At 47.1% G+C, this 26,356-nt stretch overlaps 1 protein-coding gene across 1 annotated transcript; it reads left to right on the top strand.

Annotated features, from left to right (window-relative positions):
* Positions 1 to 25,939, top strand: SLC35B4 (solute carrier family 35 member B4). Its single transcript, XM_056846733.1, has 10 exons — positions 1 to 77; positions 13,051 to 13,164; positions 16,775 to 16,877; positions 18,098 to 18,147; positions 18,650 to 18,731; positions 21,485 to 21,548; positions 22,939 to 23,048; positions 23,556 to 23,631; positions 24,134 to 24,209; positions 25,690 to 25,939. Exons 1-10 carry the CDS (start codon positions 1 to 3, stop codon positions 25,937 to 25,939), a joined length of 1,002 nt encoding a protein of 333 aa, XP_056702711.1.
* The last annotated feature ends 417 nt before the right edge of the window (positions 25,940 to 26,356 follow it).

The following is a 26,356-nucleotide window of genomic DNA, read 5'->3' as shown; positions in this document are numbered from 1 at the left end:
ATGCACCCGGCCATGGCGCTGGGGCTGGTCTTCGGGGGTTGTTGCAGCAACGTGGTTTTCCTGGAGTTCTTGGTGAGGTGAGGTTGTTTTTTTTTTTGGGGGGGGGTTGCAAATGGAGGTTTTGCTTGCAGAAAAGGAGCAGGGCTTTCTCTTATGGGATGCACTAAGGTTGCCAACCTCCAGGCGGTAAGGTTGCACTCCAAACAGCAGCAACAGAAGATACCTGCTGTTTCCACTACCAAGTCTGGACGTTATTGAGAGTATATCCACGTCTCCTTGGTGAGATATTCGCACAAGGACTCTTTGAATGGGATTCAGGCATTTGTAATTACAAGTTGCTTATGGTTTGTCCTACATAATATTGCACAGACAATGATTATATAATTGTATGCTAACTGTATGCCTGAATTGAACAAAGACATACTTTGCATTTATTGAACTCTTGTTTTTTCCTGCTATTTTGTATTTGCTAACCTCCAGGCGGTGGCTGGAGAGCTCCTGGGATTGCAACTAGGGTTGCCAACCTCCAGGTACTGTGGAATTCAAAATATAGCACAAGACAATTATTTCCAAAGGGAAGAAACGAAACAATAGCAAACTCGTGCTATTAAAGATATATATTTGGAAACATTCAATAAACGCAATTCTGGAGCAAAGAAATGTATATCACAATTGGTCTATATTTGGAATTCCACACTCCTGATTAGCACTTGCAAGCCGTTTTTTGGTTACAACCTCCAGGTACTAGCTGGAGCTCTCCTGCTGTGACAGCTGATCTCCAGCCGATAGAGATCAGTTCCCCTGGAGGAAATGCCCCGTTTGGCATTTGGACTCTATGGCGTTGAAGTCCCTCCTCTGCCCAAACCCCGCCCTCCTCAGGCTCCACCCCAAAAACCTCCCGCCGGTGGCGAAGAGGGACCTGGCAACCCTAGATTACAATTAGGGTTGCCAACCTCCAGGTAGTAACCAGAAAAAAGAGGCTCTGTGCTGTATATAATGTTATAAATAACAGAAACCAGCACAAATATCAAATGCAATCACATATATTAGGTGCAGAAAACTGAAAGACAAACAATACAATATTTACAACAAGTGAAGACTAACAATCTAGACAACACGTCCATTTATCATTTATCTTCTCCAGCTGCTCTTTCGTGGAACCTTGTAGTAGAAATTATACCTACCTGGATACTTTGAACTCAGAAAAGAAGAAAACAAACAGGATAAGATTATTATATATATTATTCATTGCTAGATTTTTGTTGTTAGTCTTCACTTGTTGTAAATATTGTTTTGCTTGTCTTTCAGTTTTCTGCACTTAATATATGTGATTGCATTTGATATTTGTGCTGGTTTCTGTTATTTATAACCTCCAGGTAGTAGCTGGAAATCTCCAGCCGATACAGATCAGTTCCCCTGGAGAAAATGGCCACCTTGGCAATTGGACTCTATGGTACTGAAGTCCCTCCTCAAACCCAGCCCTACCCAGGCTCCGCCACCAAAATCTCCAGGAATTTCCCAACCCGCAGCTGGCAACCCTAATTACAGCTGATCTCCAGGCGACAGAAATCTGTTCACCTGGAGAAAAATGGCTGCTATGGGTAGGGTTGCCAGGTCCCTCTTCGCCACCGGCGGGAGGTTTTTAAGGCGGAGCCTGAGGAGGGTGGGGTTTGTTTAGGGGAGGGGAGGTACCTCAGTGCCATAGAGTCCAATGGCCAAAGGGGTCGTTTTTCTCCAGGTGAACTCATCTCTATCGGCTGGAGATCAGTTGTAATAGCTGGAGATATCCAGCTATTACCTGGAGGTTGGCAACCCTGGCTATGGAAGGTGGGCTGTATGGCATTATGCCCCATTGGGGTTCCTCCCCTTCCCAAACCCCACCTTCATCAGGCTCCACCCCAAATCTCTTGGGATTTCCCAACCCAAGGTTGGCAACTTGAGGCATTCAGACTCTCTTTATCTCTCCTGCTTCCCCACCTGGAGATCTCCTGTCATTAGAATTGATTTCCAGATGCCCAAAGTCAGTTCCCCTGGAGAAAATGGCTGCTTTGGAAGTTGGACTCTATGGCATTATGCCCTACTGAGATCTCTTCCCAAACTCTGCCTTTCTAAGGCTCCACTCCTAGAACCTCCAGGTATTTCCCAACCCAGAACAGGCAACCCTATCAATGCACACCTAAGTAGGTAAGGGTTCAGTGGCCTAAGACTAGAGTACACATAGGAGTGTATTGCTGTCCACTTCTCATTTTTCTCCCACTGTCGCCCCAACTAGCGCAGTAAGCTTTGCTCTACCTTCCCACATTTGATCCTCAGAACAATAACTATTTAATTTAATGTATATCCTGTCTTTCTACCCAATGGGGACGGAAAGTGGCTTGTCTCGTTCTCCTCTCCTCCAGTGTATCCTCACAACCTCCCTGTGAGGTAGGTCAGGCTGACAGCATGTGACTGGCTATCACATACAAAGCCTTTCGTGGCCTTGGCCCCTCTGATTTGTGGGGCCGCCTCTCTCCCTGTGTCCCGCCACAACAGCTTTGCTGAAATTGGCAGGGGCTTCTGCGGGTGCCAATCTGCAAATGAGCCAAATCAACAACTGCCCATACACGTGCTTGCTCTGTTGTGGCCCCCACCTTATGGGACGGTTTGTAACCATCAAGAATTATATTAAAAAATTAGATTATTCCAGCTCTATAATGAATGCTCTGGGGAAAGCAATTGCAAACCACCCCGTAAACGTAGTCTGCCTAGTAAATGTTGGGATGTGACATCACCCCATGGGTCAGGAATGACCCGGTGCTTGCACAAGGGACTACTTGTACCTTTATAATGAATGCTCGGAGAGTATGCTATACCCATTTTTTGGGTATCCTTCCATCTCTGTGAACCCCAGCTTATTTTAACAACCTAACAGTCCCTTGTTACTGCAGAGCTTTTATGCTCGCTTGTTTGAACGCCGCTCCTTTGGTGGCTTTAAATGGAAGATAAGATAACTTAACCTTATTCAGATAGACTTTGTCCATGTGATCTAAGGAGAGTTGACACGCCACTTCATATGATGTTGGAATGTCCCCAATACAATACTTATCGCGATCAATGGATAACCCCTGTTTTAATCAAATTACCTGCCACTGTAACAAAAGATAAAATTGTCCCCTTTGTGCTGGTGGATAGAGACCCAGCAACACTGACAGTGGCCAAGTATCCGCCGTATTTTCCTTAAAGAAATACAGGCTCCCCATTTACTGCTCAAGATTTTTGGGTCACAGGAGCTTGAAAAAGGAAAGGAAAGGAACGGTTTGGCCGAGGTCGGGAAATCTCCCGGTCTCCTGGCTTTCGGCAAACTATGCAAAACTGAACTATTCCAAGAGGGCTTTTCTGCTCAGGTAATAGGTTTGCACTGTACAAAATCGTTTCACAAACTCACTTGGATAAATGAATAGTCATCTGTGCTGCCGTGTTTAGCTTATTGTAAGTAGGATCCTATTTATGTAATTCCTGCACCGCTTCATGTGTCCTGGGAATACTTATGCTACTCTTCAGTTCCTTCTGGTGGTCCCAGACTTCTAAAATCCTAATGCGTTGGTGATCGAACGCCCCGTTTTGTCGATCAGCACTCTGCAATCTGCCTTGAGTTCCTGTGAGGAAGGCAGGGTATAAATAATGTAAATTAAATAAATTTATGAGCCTGCAATTTGCGTTTGGTGGAGTATGACATTTGCCTCGTCTGTTTGAACCCTGGGTGTGTTCAAACGAGGAAGAGAGGGGAATTTTCTTGCCTGTGTGGTCCTTCAGTGCCCAACGTTGAAGGGATTGGGCAGGGTTGGGGGGAGCGGACACTGCGGTCGTGACACGTGGCTGAGCAATGTTCAGTGGACTTTTTGTCTGTTTTGGTTGCTGTATTTTTTTTTGTGTGTGTGTGTGTGAAGAATGCTGAACAGGGTGGACTTCAGCCTGCCTCCGCTCAGCCGAATGTGCAATTGCTAGATCACCCGCAATAGATTGTTTATGCCGTAAAGCAAATAGATCCAGCGTGGTGTAGTGGTTAGAGTGTCAGTGTGGTGCAGTGGTTAAGAGCGGTGGACTCTAATCTGGAGAACTGGGTTTGATTCCCCACTCCTTTACATGAGCGGTGGACGCTAATCTGGTGAACCGGGTTGGTTTCCCCACTCTTCCACACGAAGCCAGCTGGGTGACCTTGGGCTAGTCACAGTTCTCTCTGAACTTTCTCAGCCCCACCTAGAAGAAGAAGAAGAGTTGGTTTTTAGACGCCAACTTTCTCTACCCCTTAAGGAAGAATCAAACCGGCTTACAGTCACCTTCCCTGCCCACAGCAGGCACCCTGTGAGGTAGGTGGGGCTGAGAGAGCTCTAAGAGAGCTGTGACTAGCCCAAGGCCACCCAGCTGGCTTCATGTGGAGGAGCGGGGAATCAAACCCAGCTCTCCAGATTACAGACCGCCGCTCACGTGGAGGAGTGGGGAATCAAACCTGGTTCTCCAGATCAGAGTCCACCACTCCAAAGCACTACACCACGCTGGCTCTCCACCTACCTCACAGGGTCTCTGTTGTGGGGAGGGGAAGGGAAAGTGATTGTAAGCCGGTTTGATTCTTCCTAAAGTGGTAGAGAAAGTCGGCATATAAAATCCAACTCTTCTTCATCATCATGTTTGTGCAAAATGTTCTGTCTAGTGTTGCGTATGGCCTGTGCCTCCAGATTCGGATCATTTCCCCTGCTATGCCTTGAGTAACTGTCGAAAGTGGGAAAGGAGAACCAGTTCGCTCACTCCTCGACCTGTTCTATGCGTCGCTTCCCGACTCCGCATTTGCTTGGCAGGGTTGTCGGTCTGGTGTGCCGTGGAAGGGCACGTTGTTATAATTTTTTCCTGGCAGGGCTGAGGGGTGGCGTTGCCAATTGCAATAAAAGCACCTGTCTAGAATGACTCTCGACGTAGTTGAGTACACAGTTATTTTTGAGTGTGTTGACTTGAATTTAGTTTGCTTGTTCGGTGTATTGACACAAGGCAAGATTGCAGAATGACATTTTCCCCCCCACTTCGGAATAGCGAGAGGCTTGTAATGAACTTGGTGTGGTTTCTGTCGTCTGCTCTCTGAGCATGTGCAAAGGCTGTCGGGAAGGGCCCCGATCCAGGGGTTTGCCAGGGCTACTTCCTCCTTGGGTGCTTTCTCATACGGTAACCGCATGGTTCATCCCCTCTTTGCAAAACATAATCACAGTTTTTATGTTTTTAACCACAGGTCATTAACGGTGGTAAAAAATAAAGGTAAAGCTTAAAACAGAATGCACACACCAAACCATAAAAAAAGGTAACCAGTCTCCCATTCACTGAGTTTTTTGCACATATCAAACTGCCCCGCAGGTAACATGTTTATTGGGGAGGCGCAGTGGATATTTTAATTTCCACAAGTCGTCTGCCTCTGCAGAACCTGCCAGCAGGCTCGGCGTTTGTCTCTGAAGAGCCGAGTAAAGGTAACAGTAATAATAAATAATGGCATGCGATTCCCACAGCCTCGGATCCACAAATACATAGAGGTTGACTCGACAGCGCTCATAACCGCTTGATCGGGCCGTGTCTGAAATCTCAGTGGCCAATGCAACCAAAGTGTCTTACTTCCAGGAATAATTTACTCGGCTTGATTTACACGTGACGGGGCAAAATAATTTACCCGAATTACTTTGTGTGCCCCCGGGGTCCCACTTAAACCGGGGTGCTACCTGTACAAATTTATTTATTCAATTATGCCCCACCAGTGGGGACGCAAAGGGGAGAAGAAGAAGAAAAGAAGAGTTGGTTTTTATATGCCGCCTTTCTCTACCACTTAAGGAAGAATCAAACCGGCTGACAATCACCTTCCCTGCCCCTCCCCACAACAGACACCCCGTGAGGTAGGTGGGGCTGAGAGAGTGTGACTAGCCCAAGGTCACCCAGCTGGCTTCATGTGGAGGAGTGGGAAACCAACCCGTTTCACCAGATTAGCCTCCACCGCTCATGTGGAGGAGCGGGGAATCGAACCTGGTTCTCCAGATCAGGGTCCACCGCTCCAAACCACCGCTCTTAACCACCACACCATGCTGGCTCTCCAGCTTACATTGTTCTCCTCTTCTCCATTTTATCTTCACAACAACCCTGTGAGGTAGGGGAGGCTGAGTGTGTGTGACAGGCCCAAGGTCACCCAGGATGATTCCTTGGTCAAGCGGGGCTTCGAACCTGGGGCTCCCAGCTCCTATTCTGACACTTTAACCACTACGCTATTAATCTCATAGCTGCTTTGCACAGGTAGGAGCCCTGTTCTAACAGGACACTTTTCCCACGCCGAGTCCCGCGAGTAACTTCTTTTGTACCATTACTAAAATCAGACCTTAATTGCTGATGATATCTCGGGACAATAAGAGGACACAATCTAGAGACGGAGAGCTCAGTTAGTGTGCCTGTCTTCAAGATGTCAACCAAAAGGGAGACTGCAACCATGAAAACCGAAGGAGATTGAGACTTGGAAGGACAGCCGTGAATGAACTAGAAAGTGTCACTGGAGACCAAGATTTGTAATACAGCTAGAAAAGGTTCTGAAGTGTAAGGATGTGTCACTGGCCACCAAGATTAGGTTAATACATGCCATCGTATTCCCTATTACTATGTATGGGTGTGAAAGCACGACATTGAAAAATGCTGACAGGAAGAAAGTAGACTCCTTTGAAATGTGGTGTTGGAAGAGAGTGTTACGGATACCGTGGACTGCCAAAAAAAAACACCCCAAATCAGTGGGTTATAGATCAAATCAAGCCTCAACTGGCTCTAGAAGCTAAAATGACTAAACTGAGGCTATCTTATTTTGGTCACATCTCGAGAAGGCAAGAGTCACTAGAAAAGACGGTCATGCCAGGAAAAGTTGAGGGCAGCAGGAGAAGAGGAAGACCCAACAAGAGATGGATTGACTCTATAGAGGAAACCACGGCCCTCAATTTACAAGACCTGAGCAAGGCTGTCAAAGATAGGACATTTTGGAGGACATTGATTCATAGGGCCACCATGAGTCGGAAGCGACTTGACGGCACTTAACACACACACACATTCCCCATGACTGAATGGATATGAAAGTTGGCCAATGAAGAAAACTGGCAGGAAGAAAGTTGATTCATTTGAAACTTTTCCCATCGCAGGCCAGAAACAGTTGCCTGTCCCTGATTTTGCCCAGTTGTTTTGGCTGTTCTCCACAATGCGCTCTAAGCGTTCTTTTGCCAACTAGCCTGTAACTTACATGGATGAACCCTGGTATACTAATCAAGTTCTTCATCTGCAGCTTATGTTCTTAGTGGTTAAGAGCGGTGGTTTGGACTTCCGGTAGAGACGCTGATCCAAGCACTAGTGTCTCTCGGGGGCTTCCGAGAGACTCCAAGAGTCGCTCAGATTTGGGGTGCATAAAGCACCCCAACCGGATCCTAAATAGTGGACTGGGATGCAGGAATTCCCCTGCAGCCACTATAGCGGTCGGACTCCCATTTCTTCCGAGAGAGCTACCAATAAGCCTCTCGGAAGTTTGGATGTTGTCCCGCTGGAACTTGAGGGGCTACCGCTGCCGTGGACGACTCTTGGCTTGAGGCTTTGATCTCCTCTATCTAATTAACATCATAAAGAACTCGCTCAAGAAAGGAAGTACCTTCATCTTCGGAAGTCTGAGTGAGTAACAAAACAACTTTTGCTTCTACCTTGATTTGGAAGATTTGAACACCAATAATGTCACCTTTGCAATCCGCATCTTCCCGCCCAACATAAGAGACTTTGTAAACAAATAAAAGCCATAAAATAAAGTGACAAGGACCCTATCAATCTGATCAGCAATTAGACATAACAAATGGAACTTTTGAAAGACATTCTGATTACCAATCAAACGCTACAAGGGGAGGGGAAAACCACCACCCCTTGCTCTGGCTTCCGGCTCGGTTAGTCCTCCAGCTACACATTTTATTTAACTTGGAGGACTGGAAGACGACAGGAAGGGCTCTGCTACCATCGAGAGAAGACAGGATAGTCTGAAAAACCGGAAGTGTCTCTCCCCAGTGTAACTATCAAATATCTCCTACCAAAACCACTGAGAGGGGTACGACAGAAGGTTCACGACTGCAGTTTTCTGTATACTTCCTATTTTCTGACTTTATTGACCCAGAGGACTATATAAAGAAACGACGCTGGAAAATTGCAAAGCCCGTTTTTATACAATGTGAATTTGAGCAGATATGACAATCAAGATGGGAGGTATGTTAATGGAACAAGATGTCGTATTTGGAAAACAATGCAATAGAATGTCTGAGCAACAACATCTGCTGTCACTACAATTGATCCAATTGGCTGGAATAATGGATACTTTCAGCCATTCAATAGAAAAAAAACTGGACATTATAATGGAGGATTTAAAGGAAATGAAGGTCCAGAATATGCCAATGGATACAGAGATGGAAGAAATAAATTCAACACCGGAGAAGGCAGCTGAAGAACAGCAAGGACACAAGTTAAAATTGGAAAACTACGACGTGAAATTAAAAGCTCCTACCTCCCAAGAAGAAATAGCAAAAGATCAGCTGACAACAATGGATACAAAAATGAAAGAAAGCGAGGTTATCATGAGTCAACCGTTCCAGCTGGCAGTAGTAGGAGAAATGGTACCACAATTTTTTGAAGATACCCTTTGGCAATCAACGAAGAAGACATGCATGCTTATGGAATCTACTTTGATGTTACAGAAGAAGCCAACAAAATTTCAATGGAAAATGCCACAGGGGTTTTTGTTTGTTTATAAAGAACTTAGAATTGCAGCCTTCTTTTTGGAAAACGATTGAAGATTTTCAGGAAAGAACAAGAAAGGACTTCCAGATCTTATTCCTCAACAAGAAAATGGCTAAACTTGTATAAATTGAAATGATAATGCTCAGTATATGGGCATAGGGAAGACAAGGAGGGTTTATTGTGATAAAAAATTTTAACAGGAAAGTTAAAGATTATGTATTGATCTAATCCTTTCACTTCAGAAATTAGCTTAATTTTATTAGTAAATGTGTGACATTTAATCTGCTATATTGAGATTGATTAAAAATAGTGTTAGATTGTAATAGGCTTATAGATTAAATATAGAAATTGGAAAATAAGTTACTATGATAGAATATAAGGATTAGAAAATTATGATGCAAAAGTGAGGACCAGTTTATGCGACAGAAGAAGATGAGGGGAAAGTCCAACTTAGACATATTGTTATGATATCTATTCTCAACATTACTAATAGGTTTGTATTTTATTTTACATGTAAATTGCTGAGAAATGATTTTTTTTTTGGTTATATGTTGAAAAATAATAAAAAATATTTTTTTAAAAAAGAGCGGTGGTTTGGAGCGGTGTAGTGAGTCTGATCTGGAGAACTGGGTTTGATTCCCCGCTCCTCCACATGAGCGGCGGAGGCTAATCTGGCGAACTGGATCTGTTTCCCCACTCTTCTGTATGAAGCCAGCTGGGTGACCTTGGGCAAGTCACAGCTCTCTTTGAGCTCTCTCAGCCCCACCTACCTCACAGGTTGTCTGTTGTGGGGAGGGGAAGGGAAGGTGATTGTAAGCCAGTTTGAGACTCCCTTAAGTGGTAGAGAAAGTCGGCATATAAAAACCAACTCTTCTCCTCCTCCTCCTTCCCTTCTTCTTCTGTTCGATTCTCCATCTCTGTTAGCTAAGAAATTGTTCCTGAAAAGGAAGAGCGCTGGGTTCATGGCCTCCTTTTCAGTCTCTGGTTTGCAGTCTTGTTCAGTTCATTTTTATATGTTTTTTGTCCCCCCGCTGGAAGCCTGCAGTCAAACAACTGGCTGGTTCGTTGACTTGTTTGAAACAATCGGCTGTCCTCTGAGCATCACCAAATCAGAATGACAGGGGAAGCTACAAAGGGCTGAATTCCTTTCTCGTGATCTAGGTTCAGCTGGCAATTGCTTTCCAAGAGATTGTCTGTCTTCAATAAGTAACCTAGTTTTCTAGAGACACAGATGTAATCTGATACGTTTCCCCCTCTGGTAAAGCTGTACGTATATTGTCCAAAAGAATCCCTGTTTCCCTTCTCAACTGAAGTCCAGTAGCAGCTTAGACAACAAACTCAAGCAAGGGAAAAGGGAACCAAACCAAACCCAAAAAAACAAGGTTAGGAACCGAAAAGGTTCGGCTGGGATAAATACACAAAATAGTAGTTTCTTTATTGTGTGCACAAATTTATAAAAAGGTTAAAAACCAAAGCTTCTTAGAGGTATTTTAACCACCATATATAAACAATACAATTGGGTATTATACAAATAGTCACTGGAAAAGACAATCATGCTAGGAAAAGGTGAAGGCCGCAGGAAAAGAGGAAGACCCAACAAGAGATGGATTGACTCTTTAAAGCAGTGGTTCCCAACCTTTTTTTGACCAGGGACCACTAGGACTTTTTTGTTCGGTGCAGGGACCCCAAGGTTCAAAATAAAAATTCCGGGAATTTGAAAATAAACTTTAATCGTAACTGTTAGTTAAACATTAAACTTAGAATTATATTTGAATATATATTTTATAATAGAGAACTTTTAATTGAAAATATTAATTTATTATGGGTTTATAACTTTGTTTCGCGGACCTTAATTTAGTTCTCGCGGACCCCTGGGGGTCCATGGACCCCTGGTTGGGAACCAGTGCTTTAAAGGAAGCCACAGCCCTCAGTTTGCAAGACCTGAGCAAGGCTGTTAAGGACAGGTTGTTTTGGGGGACATTGATTCATAGGGTTGCCATGAGTCCGAAGCAACGTGACGGCATTTAACACACTGAGCACACATTAAACCACTGGAAACAGATGCGTTTTGGCCAAAAAGCCTTCCTCAGTGGTCTCAGAAAATGTATCCACAGGTTGCATGTTAAACTGTATAATATTATAATAAGGACTCCAGAAAAAAAAATTGTATCAGGAATCCCCATCAATCTGTCAGGAATGTGCCACAGCCGTACTGGTCATGGCTATAGTTCTACTTATGACGTGTGTCCATGCGTAATCCATAGAGTCACTCTGTTGACACACGCCATAAATAGAGCTACAGCTGTGAGCAGTATGGTTGCGGCACATTCCTAACAGATTGGAGATGGGTTCTATGGCATTGTATACTCCCCTCCCCAAATCCCACCCTCCCCAGGCTCCGCCCCCAAATCTCCAGGAATTTCCCAACCTGGAGTCGGCAACCTTAGATGGAAGTTAGGAAGTTTTCATAGAACAGAAATAGGGAATAGAATGATAGAGTTGGAAGGGACCACCAGGGTCATCTAGTCCAACCCCCTGCACAATGCAGGAAATTCACAACTACCTCCCTCCACACACACCCAGTGACCCTACTCCATGCCCAGAAGATGGCCAAGGTGCCCTCCCTCTCATGAACTGCCTAAGGTCATAGAATCAGCATTGCTGACAGATGGCCATCTAGCCTCTGCTTAAAAACCTCCAGGGAAGGAGAGCTCACCACCTCCCGAGGAAGCCTGTCCCACTGAGGAATTGCTCTAACTGTTAGAAGCGTCTTCCTAATGTCTAGACCAGTGGTTCCCAACCTTTTTTGACCAGGGACCACTAGGACTTTTTTGTTCGGTGCAGGGACCCCAAGGTTCAAAATAAAAATTCTGAGAATTTGAAAATAAACTTTAATTGTAACTGTTAGTTAAACATTAAACTTAGAATAATATTTGAATATATATTTTATAATAGAGAACTTTTAATTGAAAATATTAATTCATTATGGGTTTATAACTTTGTTTCGTGGACCTTAATTTAGTTCTCGCGGACCCCTGGGGGTCCATGGACCCCCGGTTGGGAACCGATGGTCTAGACGGAAACTCTTTTGATTTAATTTCAACCCGTTGGTTCTGGTCCGACCCTCTGGGGCAACAGAAAACAACTCGGCACCCTCCTCCATATGACAGCCCTTCAAGTACTTGAAGATGGTTCTCATATCACCTCTCAGCCTTCTCCTCTTCAGGCTCCTTCAACCTTTCAGTCATGTTCAGGGTACAGAGAGGCGGGGGAATGGAGGGCCAGCTTGAAGGCAGTGATAAGCCATGTTCATGCCCTTTATTTATTTATTATATGTTATGTATGTTATTTATAGTCCACCTTTCTCAGCGAGAAGGCAGATTACACAGTGTAAGTCAGCGCAGTTAATACAGTAAGGCCTCCGATAAGTGAAGTAATAGGATTTGGGTTACAGAAATCTGCAAAGCATAAGCATTAGATATTGTATTCTGACAATGCCAAAAGGTGGAATTACATAGGTAGATAACAATGTAGTAAGAGCAAGATAATACCTCCGGCAAACAGATAACATATACTGTATGCTGAATTATTGCCCAACGTCCTTTTCCTTTGATTAAATCACCTTCTTGCTTCAGAAGCTAACCCTGTTACATTTATAAAAATGTTTTCCTGCACAGTTCTGTTTTACATAATCAGCAGAATCCCAGGCGGCCTGAGAGCCAGCGTGGTGTGGTGGTTAAGAGCGGGGGGTTGGAGCGGTGGACTCTGATCTGGAGAACTGGATTTGTTTCCCCACTCCTCCCCATGAAGCCAGCTGGGTGACCTTGGGCTAGCCGCAGTTCTCTTAGAGCTCTCTCAGCCCCACCTACCTCTCAGGGTGTCTGTTGGGAGGGGAAGGGAAGGTAAGCCAGTTTGATTCTTCCTTAAGTGGTAGAGAAAGTCGGCATATAAAAACCAACTCTAATAATAATAATAGTAATAATAATAATAATTGGGGAGATAGGCCTTCCTGTTTCCATTTTAAGTTCCTTCTAGTTCATGTTCATGTGAATAAACAAGTCCCAAATGCCATGTCACTCAGGCTCCTAAAATTCTGTTATTGATGTTGATAGATATTTGAAAATCCCTGTTCTTTTTTTTTAAATAGCGTTTGCAATATGGGCCCCAGGACAGATCCATGATCCTCAAGATGTGCCAAGGAATATACATGCATATTTATCTCTCTCTCTCTGTGTCTTTCCTCCACAAATGCAGGGAGTTTCCAGGATGTGGGAACCTAATCACGTTTGCTCAGTTCTTATTCATAGCCTTCGAGGGCTTCGTCTTCGAAACCAGCTTTGGAAGGAAACGGCCTGCTATACCAATCAGGTATGGTGGATCTGAACGGGATGTTTCCAAATGCTGGCCGTGGCGAGATTCGTCTGCAGTTGCCCGTGTGTGATTTTGCCATCAAGTCACAGCTGACTTAGGACGACCCCATAGGGTTTTTCAGGGCAGGAGATGTTTGGAGGTGGTTTGCCATTGGCTGCCTCTGCATCACGCCCCTGGTAGTCCTTGGAGGTCTCCCATCCCAATACTTGCCAGGATTGAGGCTGAGGGTGTGTGACCGGCCCAAGGGCACCCAGCAGGTTTCCATGTCGCGGGTGGGGATTCGAACCTGGGTTTCGCAACTTCTAGTCTGACACCTTAACCACTATACCACACTGGTTGCAGTGGCCTAGATATATGATCGGGTGTGTGTGGCTTACCTTCCTGCTGTATTGAGCTGCATGCCCCGTTCAGCTGTTATCTTGTGGTACCTGGAGATGCATCATCCAGGAAGGGGAACATCTAGAATCCGGTCCAGTAGCACCTTGGTGGCACCTTAGAGACCAATATGTTCAGAGGAGGGCAACCAAGATGATGAGGGGTCTGGAGGCCAAGTCCTGTGAGGAAAGGTTGAAGGAGCTGGGAATGTTTAGCCTGGAGAGGAGAAGACTGAGAGGGGATATGATCACCATCTTCAAGTACTTGGAGGGCTGTCATGCAGAGGATGGTGCCGAGTTGTTTTCTGTTGCCCCAGAAGGTCAGACCAGAACCAACGGGTTGAAATTAAATCCAAAGAGACACTGTCCTTCAGTGTTACTCCTCTGAAGATGCCTTCCACAGCTGCTGGCGAAATGTCAGGAAAGAAAATACCAAGACCACGGTTACACAGCCCAGAAAACCTACAAGAACCAATAAATCCAAAGAGTTTCCATCTAGACATTGGGAAGAATTTTCTAACAGAGCGGTTCCTCCGTGGACCAGGCTTCCTCAGGAGGTGGTGAGCTCTCCTTGCCTGGAGGTTTTTAAGCAGAGGCTAGATGGCCATCTGTCAGCAATGCTGATTCTATGACCTTAGGCAGATGATGAGAGGGAGGGCATCTTGGCCATCTTGTGGGCATGGAGTAGGGGGTCACTGGGGGTGTGGGGGGGAGGTTAATTTCCTGCATTGTGCAGGGGTTGGATTAGATGACCCTGGTGGTCCCTTCCAACTCTGTGATTCTAAGATTTCGGGATATAAGCTTTCAAGAGAACCAGCACGGTGTAGTGGTTAAGGTGTCAGACTAGGACCTGGGAAACCCAGGTTCGAATCCCCACTCTGCTAGGGAAACTTGCTGGGTGACCTTGGGCCAGTCACACACTCTCAGCCTCGACCCTGGCAAACATTTGGATGGGAGACCTCCAAGGAATACCCAGGGCGTGATGCAGAGGCAGGCAATGGCAAAACCACCTCTGAATGCCTCTTGCCTTGAAAACCCTACGGGGTCGCCATAAGTCAGCTGTGAATTGATGGCAAAAAATCCCCCCCCCCCAAGAGTCAAAGCTTCCTTCACTGTGGACAGTAGTGGGGCAGTGCAGGGGAGCACCAACGTGCCATCCGAATAGGGGGGAGGAATTTGGAGGGAAGCCACCAGGAATGGGCCAGCCCCTCCTGGTCCCTAACATGGGAAAAATATTCGGCCTGCCAGCCTTGGGAAAGGATGTAGCATATCTCCCAGGAAGCAACGTGCGAGCGGTTACACTGAAGCCCTTTTGCAAGGGGGTCAACTGCAGGGCTGAAAAGCCCCCGCAAGACTAAACCGGGTTGGTTTCCCCACACCTCCACATGAAGCCTGGTAATATTTGAGACCAGTTCCCGAAAATGCTGATCATTTTTCCTCCCAACTGCTCACTCCAACTCCTTCCACAAAGATTTAGCGTGTCCCATTTTCTTTTGCTGGATTAAATTTTTGTGCTGGGTCCTGAGTTTTAAAGGACAAGGCATCAATATCCCATCTGAACTACGCCTCACCTGCCTCATTAAAGAAACTAGTTCTTTCTTAGATGCTTTGCACTCGTTATCATTCCAACCATTTTTAACTTATAATGCAGTTTTTATAGGTCTGTTATTTATCAATAGAGGCTTGAGGTAATTGTTGATGGCATCAGATATTTTTATGGCATTGATGCCATTTTGTGTTAGAGCTGATCTCAGTAGCTGTAACTCTGGATCTGTAAAAATTAGGGATAATTTGTTGTGTAAATGCTCCGACCATTTGAGTCCCCTGAAACCCGGTACTATATCCTCTGCATTTTCCGGAACTGGCCTCATTAGGATGTTAGCTTTGGTTTTAAGCAACAAACTCTGTGGGAAGAGGAAGAAGAGTTGGTTTTTATATGCCGACTTTCTCTACCACTTAAGGGAGACTCCAACCGGCTTACAATCCCCTTCCCCTCCCCACAACAGATACCCTGTGAGGTAGGTGGGGCTGAGAGTGTGAGACTAGCCCAAGGCCACCCAGCTGCCTTCATGTGGAGGAGTGGGGAAACAAATCCAGTCCACCAGATTAGCCTCTGCTGCTCATGTGGAGGAGTGGGGGATCAAACCCAGTTCTCCAGATCAGAGTCCACTGCTCCAAACCACTGCTCTTAACCACTACACCACACTGGCTCTCTGGGAACACGTGAAGTCAGCTGGGTGACGTTGGGCCAGTCACCGTTCTTTCCAAACTCTCTCAGCCCCACCTACCTCGCAGGGTGTCTGTTGTGGGGAGAGGAAGGGAAGGCGATAGTAAGCTGGTCTGATTCTCCTTAAAAGGTAGAGGAAAATCGGCATATAAAAACCAACTCTTCTTCTTCTAAAATGCTGGCGTGAGAGCCAAACAAAGATTTGTCTTCCTGGTCCCCCCCGGTACTAACTGCTGCTTGGTCTATTCTATGCCCAAAGCCTCTGCTACCATCACACCAACCTTTATCATCAGTTTGTCAAGATCCCCCCCCCCATGGATAAAGGTGCCCAGCCATTTATGCAGGGTCAGTTTTGATGCTTGCTCAAAGCTTTTTTAAAATGTGACCTTTAAAATGCCTATTCACGGTCCTGATGCAAAAGGAGAAATCCCACCCCCACACTCGCCTGCTCCTTCATTTCCACAGCCATTAGCAATCACTGTTTGCATAGCTAACACGTGGCTGTGATTTGCATGCTTCCTTGAGGGGATTCTTCAAGGCGGGGGCAGAGCAAACACAAAAGGTCCTGTTAAAGGGGCTCTTAAGAAATGCGAAGCAGGTATGCGCCGGATTCGATGACGGTTCAGTGTGAAAAACTCAAAAAAATATGCGGGGCACTTCAGCCTGGAACGGCTGCTAATTACCAAGCATAAATGGCCCCCGACCTCTGCTTTCAGGCACTGCAGACGCCCCATTTCTGGCTACAGGTGGTCAGAATGTTGCATGAACAGAGGCAAGGGGGTGGACAGCTGCAGAGATTGACGTGGGCGACAGGAAAGTCCTGTCGGGCCACTTACAGAGGGCCAGGAGATAGGCTATCAAATCTCGGCACTGACGTGGCTGCTTTCCCCCTTGGGGGGTTGTTTGGAGACTTGCCCAGTCTGAAATACCCGTGTGCAAAACATGCTTCCTTTCTTCCCACCCTGGGGCCAACACTGTGGGCAGATGCCTTGTACTTGTGTTTCAGGTTCTACCTGGTCATGGTGGCCATGTTCTTCACGGTCAGCGTGGTGAACAACTACGCCCTGAACTTGAACATCGCGATGCCGCTGCATATGATATTTAGATCGGTGAGTCCCATCTTTTTACGTGAGGGTTGCCGAGCAGCGCCTTGCAACCAGTGGGAGGGTTTTGTGTTTGTGGGGTGGGGGGGTAGCATCCCGGGAGACAAAAGAAAAATAAGCCCTCGGCTACTTACAAGAAGTTCTGAACATAGATTCCCAGAGCTACAAGGGTAGCTTTAGCAATCACCAGAAACTATGATAAAATTGCCATAGCGTTTCTGGAGATTGCTAGATCCACCCCTTGTCACTAGGAATCATCAGGAACTCCATGGTCAGAACTTCCTGTAAGTAGACAAGGCCTTTTTTTTAATTTGTCTCTCCGGGACGATCGCGCCCCTCCCCTTTGGCCCCGGTTGCCGCCCGTCAATCAGCTGAGCGTTGGCTGGCAAGGGCTACAATTGCCGGGAGGTCTCCCGCCATACGCGGGCAAATGGGAACCCTATTTGACGCATCTCTGTTGGAACATGAATTTCCTCGGTGGGATTAGGCTAGGGTTGCCAACCTCCAGCCCCTTACTATCATTTACTACAACCTCCAGGTATTAGCTGGAGATCGCCCGCTATTACAACTGATCTCCAGCCGATAGAGATCGGTTCCCCTGGAGGAAATGCCCGCTTCAGCAATTCGACTCAATGGCATTGAAGTCCCTCCCCAAACCCTGCCCTCCTCAGGCTCCACGCCAAATACCTCCTGCTGGTGGTGAAGAGGGGCCTGGCAACCCTAGATTAGGCTGCAGTTCAACTAGTTCGGTATTTTGTCCAACATGAGCCAGTAAAAGGTGACCTCACAGGGCATGAAGGTGAAGGCCTTTGTATCTACAGGGCATATGCTATTCACAGATATGCTGCCACTGTCAATGGAGGTTCCATTTAGCCCTCACAGCTCAATAGCTGTCAATAGAAGTCTTCTGCATGAATGTATCTAGTCCCTTAATATAAAATCAAAGCCGATTCCACCATCCTTTATTAAATTTCTTGTGCTTCCTTTGAGCTAGACAGCCAGTTTCTACCTCCTCATTATGATAACCCATTCACTGAGCAGATGACTTGGATCCGCCTGTTTTTCAGGGTCGGGCATCTTCCACGGCAATTCTCTTTAGCCCCCACCCAGATCCATGGAGCATGAAAGCCCTCCCTCTGAACAGGCTTTTTGCTTATTATAAAACTGGTAACTAACTTTGTGTCTGTTTCTTTCTCCTCTCTTCTACCCCCCTCCCCAACTTTCAGGGGTCTCTGATAGCAAGCATGGCGCTGGGCATTATTATTTTGAAGAAAAGGTAGGCGGCGTTGCCTGGCTTTGTGGCGGCCTAGTTTTAAATCATCCAAAATCGTTATCCGGCAGAGCGGCGTGTTGCCAGAATTACCCGAGTCACATGCAAAAAACACTTTGACCAACGTAAAGCGTTGTATAAATGCAAGGACTGCTGTAGTGCAGGAATTTCCGAATCCAAAGCCGGCATACCTAGTTCAGAATCAGCCATAAAGTTTGGGTTGCCAACCTCCAGGAGGCACCTGGAGATCTGCTAGTGGACTCTGTGGCATTATCCCCGCTGAGGTCTCTCCCCTCCCCAAACCCTGCTGAGCCCCAGGCTCTACCCTCAAAATCTCCAAGTATTTTCCACCCATTGATTGATTGACTGACCCCATGCAGATTCCCGCACTGATTTCCCCTTCCCCTGTGTCGACACCACGCACACACCTCCAAGTCCACTGGCATGAGCACCAGCGGGTTTGCTTTGTCGTCCTACTGCAACTGTACCTTGTCTCTCTCTTACGCAGGTACAGTGTCTCCAAATACGCCTCCATTGCCCTGGTGTCTGTGGGCATCTTCACCTGCACCTTCATGTCTGCAAAGCAAGTGGTAAGGACTTCTACATCCCACCCCCACCCCCCAAGATCACTGTAGCTGACTGTGGATCAAGCCCCTTCTCCTTTGCAGGCATGCAAAACTTGAATTCATCAAGATGGTTCTGGGAGGATTGCCGTGTTAGGTCTGCAGTAGAAGAGCTAGATTCGAGTCCAGTAGCACAACATAAGATCATAAGAAAGACCCTGCTGGATCAGACCCAGGCCCATCAAGTCCAGCAGTCTGTTCACATAGTGAAGAAGAAGAAGAGTTGGTTTTTATATACCGACTTTCTCTATCACTTAAGGAAGAATCAAACCTGCTTACAATCACCTTCCCTTCCCCTCCCCACACCCTGGGAGGTAGGTGGGGCTGGGAGAGCTCTAAGAGAGCTGTGACTAGCCCAAGGTCACCCAGCTGGCTTCATGTGTAGGAGTGGGGAATCAAATCCAGTTCATCAGATTAGCCTCCGCCGCTCATGTGGAGGAGTGAGGAATCAAACCCGGTTCTCCAGATTAGAGTCCACCTCTCCAAACCACCACTCTTAACCACTACACCACGCTGGCTCTCAGCAGGTGGCCAAGCAGGTGCCTCTAGGAAGCCCACAAGCAAGGCAACTGCAGCAGCATTGTCCTGCCTTTGTTCCACAGCACCTAATATAATAGGCTTGCTCCTCTAATAATAGAGAGAATAGGTATAAGAACATAAGGAAGGCCCTGCTGGATCAGACCAAGGCCTATCGAGTCCAGCAGTCTGTTCACACAGTGGACAACCAGGTCCCTCTAGGAAGCCCACAAACATGAGGACTGCAGCAGCATTATAGAATCATAGAGTTGGAAGGGACCACCAGGGTCATCTAGTCCAACCCCCTGCACAATGCAGGAAATTCACAACTTCCTCCCCCCCACACACACCCAGTGACCAGAAGATGGCCAAGATGCCCTCCCTTATCTTGCCTGTGTTCCACAGCACCTAACGTAATAATCATGCTCCTCTGATCCTGGAGAGAATAGGGATGCATCATGACTAGTATTTTCAAGGCATAAGCTTCTTTGAGTCAAAGCACCCTTCGTCAGATATCTCACGTCTTGGTGAAGTTTACTTCTAATCTCCCGAGCTGGCGAGAACCAGCAGAGAAAACCTGGAGGGGCAGACAGGAAATGGGGCTCAGCTTCTTCCAATGAGGCTGATCACCTGTGGACTTAAACTCGGCACCTTTCTTTGCAAAGCACCTGTATCATTCTTCGGAGTCCTCTGCATGCTTTCCCTGACTTATCCCGTGGGATTGTGGTACCCGGAAATGACCTCTTTACAAAGGCTGAAGTAACAGGAACTGCAACAACAACGGACTATAACTGATATCTGACGAAGCGAGCTTTGACGCATGAAAGCTCATACGCCCCTAAACCTTTGTTGGTCTCTTAAGACGCCACTGGACTCGAGTCTAGCTCTTTGACTTCATCAGGGCATGCAAAACACCAGGACTTCCTCCTCTCTGGCCTAAAACAGGATGTGCTTAATCCAAGGCTGGGGAGGGCAACAAGCAAACTTGTGGCAGGATTCCCCCTCTCCCATGCCAGCAACTGGGCCTAGATCCCTGGACCGCCTCTCCCGATCCCCCCCGCAAAGAGCGCTTCGGTCATTTGGAGATAAATTGCTGGTGATCCCCGGCCCAAAAAGCGTCCGGCTGTCCTCAACCAGGGACTTTTCGGCTCTGGCCCCGGCCTGGTGGAACGCTATACCCAGTGAAGTTCAGGCCCTGCAGAGCCTGTGAAAAACTGGGGTGTTCCAACAGGCATATGGTTGAGGCAGCGACGGCTTCCATCTTGAAGGTCTCCCTACCCTCCCTCTTTCCCCTTTCCCATTATTTACTGGATTCGTTAAGTTCTATTTATCCTTTATAAATTATATTTATCCTTTATATTTATCCTGTTAAATTATATTTATCATTTATATTTTTTCCTTTAAATTATACTTATCCTTTATATTTATCCTTTCCCGCTGTTGGTTCCTGCTATGTTTTAGTGCTACGTCTATGATTTTAAGGGCACCTTGGGTTCTTTTTAAGGATGTTACGGTTTTAAAGTATATATTGTGATTGATTTTAATTTGTGTAAACTTGTTGTGAGCTGCTCTGAGCTCGACCTGGTTGGGAAAGAGCGGCATTAGAAAACTTTAATAATAATAATAATAATAATAATAATAATAATAATAATGTTTAATCAAGTTGTGGTCAAAAATCTGCTCACGGTTTTGTGGGGAGGGAGGGTTGGGAATACAGTTCAAATTAGTAAGAAGAAGGAATCTGCCCTGTAACCTTGGGTTGGATCCTGCCCTCGCCCAATCTCTTCTGATTTTCCTATAGCCCCTGTGGATTTTGTCCATCTGGGTCCCCGTCATAACCTTTTAGGTGGTCAAAAAGGGGGGCGTTCCTTTTTCGCTTGAGTTCATCTTTTCCCAAAAAACTTTGAATCCTCTTTTTGCTAGATGGGGCCCGCTTTTATAGCCGAGCGTGCCCATCAGTGAAGAGTACGATTTATGTGCCAATCCCCTTTCCCCTCCAAAAAACCCTTGGCCACTGTCTGCAAGATAGTGCTCCGGTACAAGTTGGTTGCCCATGAGTTACAAGAGATGCAGTTTTTCCTTTTTGCCCTATCATGAAGTCAGTCCTTCGAACTTGGGCTTCTTTATGTCCTATGCCTGTCTGAGGGTAGACTTCGAGTAGCCGACACATTCTCTCTCTCTCTCTCTCTCTCCTGTGTCTGCAGAGTTCTGATTCAAACCGAAGTGAAGACGAAGACGGCGTCTCTGCTTTCTTGTGGTGGCTGCTAGGTCTGTAACTGCCTGTCGTTTATTTATTTGTTTGTTTGTTTATTTATTATTCAATTAATATCCCAGCACCCCCGGGCACAGGGCAGCTTCCAACAATTAATACAATAATAATGAGAAGAGTTGGTTTTTATGCCTTGATTTTCTCTACCTTTAAGGAGTCCCAAGGAGAGCCAGCGTGGTGTAGTGGTTAAGAGCTGTGGTTTGGAGTGGTGGACTCTGATCTGGAGAACTGTTTTGATTCCCCACTCCTCCCCATGAGTGGCGGAGGCTAGTCTGGTGAACTGGATTTGTTTCCCCGCTCCTACACACAAAGCCAGCTGGGTGACCTTCGGCTAGTCACAGCTCTCTTAGAGCTCTCTCAGCCCCACCGACCTCACAGGTGTCTGTTGTGGGGAGGGGAAGGGAAGGTGATTGTAAGCCGGTTTGATTCTTCCTTAAGTGGTAGAGAAAGTCGGCATATAAAAACCAACTCTTCTTCTTCAAAGTGGCTTACAATCACCTTCCCTTCCTCTCCCCACAACAGACATCTTGCAAGGTAGGTGTGGCTGAGGGAGTTCAGAGAGAACTGTGACTAGCCCATGGTCACCCTGCGGGCTTCATGTGGAGGTGCCTTCAGCAGGTCTCTGGAGAGACTACATTTATATTTTCCACATAGAGAAAAATAAACAGAGCTTGCTATAGGCCAGGGGTCCCCAGCTGGTGCTTGTGAGTGCCGTGGCGCCCACTGACAACTTTCCTGGCACCTGCATGGTGTAGTGGTTAAGAGTGGTGGACTCTGATCTGGAGAACCAGGTTTGATTCCCCACTCCTCCACATGAGCGGCAGACTCTAATCTGGTGAACCGGGTTGATTTCCCCACTCCTCCACATGAAGCCAGCTGGGTGACCTTGGGCTAGTCACAGCTCTCTCAGCTCTCTCAGTCCCACCCACCTCCCAGGGTGTCTGTTGTGGGGAGGGGAAGGGAAGGTGATTGTAAGCCAGTTTGATTCTCCCTTAAGTGGTAGAGAAAGTTGGCATATAAAAACCAGCTCTTCTTCTTTTAAAAAGTGAATAGGTTTGATTTTAAAAATAGCAAGAGAACTATTGTAGGGAAGGGAGGCAGGTTTGTGATATCGCAATTACTAGCCAGTCAGTGCTGTGCACATCTGATTCTGGCTGCGAATGGACAGAACTGGTTTCCCCTGAGTGCGATCTTGATTGGACAATTGTGTATGACTTGCTGGGTGTGCTCTCCGACAACGTACAGCTGAACACACCCCTATTCTTCTTTGCTCATGGGGGAGGCGGAGGGAGGGAAACCTGCGCAGGTCCTGAATAGTCTTTCTGACCACAGGGTGCTCCAGCTTGAAGCTGGATGCCATGCCCATTCATGCCAGCCTTGTTTTAACAGGCATTGCGGCCCTGACGTTCGCCCTCCTGATGTCCGCTCGGATGGGGCTCTTCCAGGAGACGCTGTACAAGCGGTTCGGCAAGCATTCGAAGGAAGCATTGTTCTACAACGTAAGCATGTGAAACCCTTTTCTCGTGGTGGTGATTGGATCCTTTTTGTCTTAAGCATGTGATGGAATTAAGCGTGTGATGGACCTGTTCTCTCCAAGATCAGAGGAGTATGCCTGTTACAATAGGTGCCGTGGAACCCAGGCAGGATAATGCTCCTGCAGTCATCTTGTTTGTGGGCTTCCTAGAGGCACCTGGTTGGCCACTGTGTGAACAGACTGCTGGACTTGATGGACCTTGGTCTGATCCAGCAGGGCCTTTCTTATGTTCTTACATGCAGTAGATTGAAGTGGTGGTGTTGATGAAGCAATCACTGTTTTGGTGTTCCCCATTCATTTGCTTTTCTTGATCTGGATAGCCCCAGGCTTGCACAATCTCATCAGATCTTGGAAGCTAAGCAGGGCCTTCCCTATTTACTGTGTGGGGCGATGCTGACCTCTCATTCAGTCCCATGCTCCGAGTCTCCCTCCGCCATCCTTAAAACCTCCCTGTTGCTCTTCTGCCCAACAGCATGCGCTGCCCATCCCTGGATTCCTTCTCCTGGCTCCTGATATCTACAGGCACGCAGTTCTCTTCAGCCAGTCTGGTAAGTTGGTGCTCAGATGACTGCCTCCTTCCCTCAGTCCTTTAGGCAGAGGTCTTTCACATCACCTACCTGCCTGGTCCCTTTAACTGGAGATGCCGGGGATTGAACCTGGGACTTTCTGCATGCCAAGCAGATGCTCTACTACTGAGCAACAGCACCCTCCCCAATAGCACAATATGGTACAACAAGTTTGTTGTCCATAGACTAGTTGGTAACAGATAAAAAAGGATAGGGTGGGTAGGGAGGCCAACTCCGATGGAAACCGTAGCTACCCTCAACCATATTACTAGATAACGTGCTGCCAGTACGGTGGATTTTCCTGATTTAACCATGCAGCATTAGGGAGTCAGTGCGGCGTAGTGGTTAAAAATGTTGGACTAGTATCTGGGAGACCTGGAAGTAGCCCCGGGCCCGAGTCAGCAGAGCTGCCCTGTCTTCCCCGGGGGAAAGAGGTCCTCGGTTTCCCAAGGATTGCCTCTCTGACTCTCTCCTTTCCCTACAGAACTGTTCCAAGTCCCAGTGTTGGGCCTGAGCTTGCCCATCATGTGGTTCTACCTCATCATGAACGTTATCACTCAGTATCCTTTTTTTTGGTGGCCTTAGTGAGTTGGGGACTCAACCTGACGTAAACCTTTCAACTGGTTTTCTGGGGGCTTCTCTGGCTGGTGGGTAGCCAGCGTGGTGGTGTGGTTAAGAGCTGTGGACACTAATCTGGAGAACCAAGTTTGTTTCCCTGCTCCTCCACATGAGCAGTGGACTAATCCGGAGAACCGGGTTTTATTACCCACTCCTCCACATGAACCCTGGGCTAGTCACAGTTCTCTCTGAACTTTCTTAGCCCCACCTACTTCACAAGGTATCTCTTGTGGGGAGAGGAAGGGAAGGCGATTGTAAGCCGGTTTGAGACTCCTTAAAGGTAAAGAAAATTGGGGTATAAAAACCAACTCTTCTTCTTCCCCAAATGTGCTTACTGCCTATTATTTCTCGTTAGTAGGCCAAGCCTCAGCTGAGGCACCGATCCGTGCCTCTGCAAGGCAGAGGATCCGGCAGGCTGCCCGCTGATGCTCAGCAGGTACAATTCTCCTCTCTTAAAGATGGTGGGGAAGAGAAGATAAATGGCATGTTCTGGGGTGACGGTGTGGAACGGGTGCCCATACCTGACAGTGGGTACAGGGGAAAGGTGGAAGAGGCCCTGCTTGTTTGTCCTGGAAAGGGTCATGGGGAGTAGTTTGCTTCCCCTCTGCAGCTCAAGAGCAAATTCCACACAAAGACAGAGAGGCAGACATCTGTTTCCAATGTGTTCCCTGCCTAAACGATCACGTTTGTGATGGAACAAGGGAGCATTTTTGTGTTTTTTGCCTTAAAGCCTAAAATTGCATGAAGCTTGTGAAAAGATGTATATGCCCTTCCCTGCAGTCGAAACACCCTTGTGGCCCAGTCAAGGAACATTCCTCTTCCTTGAGAGCCAGCGTGGTGTGGTGGTTAAGAGCGGTGGTTTGGAGCAGTGGACTCTGATCTGAAGAACCGGGTGTGATTCCCCACTCTTCCACATGAGGGGCGGATGCTAATCTGGTGAACCAAGTTGGTTTCCCCACTCCTACACACGAAGCCAGCTGGGTGACCGTGGGCTAGTCACAGCTCTCTCAGAACTCTCTCAGCCCCATTTACCTCACAGGGTGTCTGTTGTAGGGAGGGTAAGGGAAGGTGATTGTAAGCCGGTTTGATTCTTCCTTAAGTGGTAGAGAAAGTCGGCATATAAAACCCAACTCCTCCTCCTCCCCCCTTTCCCCCCCAATAATGACATTTCTTTTTATTTATTTTTTTGCAAAATTCATAACCTGCCTTCCTGCCCTCACAAGGGCTACCGAGGCGACCATCCATTTAAAACCTACATGACAACACCCCCATTTTAAGACCATTAAATCAACCCTCCCCCCGCCAAACACACATCATTCAGTCTGTTGTTCAAAAAGCTTACCTGCGGGCTCTTCCCCCTCTCCCTCTCCTGTACCGATCATCCTGTGGCGGTGTCCCCTTAACTCTGTGGCCCCCCCCCAGATACGTTTGCATACGGGGGGTCTTCATCTTGACCACCGAGTGCACCTCCCTGACCGTCACGCTGGTGGTGACGCTGCGGAAGTTCGTCAGCCTCATCTTCTCCATCCTGTACTTCCGGAACCCTTTCACCCCCTGGCACTGGATTGGTACCCTCTTTGTTTTCATGGGGACTCTGATGTACACCGAGGTGTGGAACGGCCTGGGACCTCGGATGGACCCGGAAAGGAAGCAGGACAAGAAGCAGGAGTGACTCCGGACTCTGCCAGAAAGCTGGTGGCTGCGGCACTGAACAAGAGACTTCTTTTTTTGTTTTTCTACTGAGGGTTTTCTATAGCACAGGACAACAGCAAATTCCCTTCTCGTGGAAGTCGGGGATTGGTTTTTGTAATACAAAAGTTACTGATCTTGGCTATGCCAAGCAGGTGAATGAAGCCCCTACCTCGGGGGAATGCTTTACGATCCCTAATGCAAGGGATTTTAACAAGGGGAAACTTGTCGTGGTTCCGACCAAGCTAGGTCTGATTATCGCCTCACGTTTGTCCTGCTAATGCCCGATAGCCGCTTGCTACGGGGCCAGCCTCCTGTCGTGTTTCTGCTGTGTGTTTTGCACGGCGAAAATTCAGGATGATCCATAGCACGCAGGTTAGCATTGTCAAGTAATTTTGAC

The sequence above is a fragment of the Euleptes europaea genome, chromosome 3 (assembly GCF_029931775.1).
Source record: "Euleptes europaea isolate rEulEur1 chromosome 3, rEulEur1.hap1, whole genome shotgun sequence".
Taxonomy (NCBI): Eukaryota; Metazoa; Chordata; class Lepidosauria; order Squamata; family Sphaerodactylidae; genus Euleptes; species Euleptes europaea.
The sequence above is the reverse complement of the archived record's forward strand: the minus strand, read 5'-3'. Positions and strand labels throughout refer to the sequence as shown.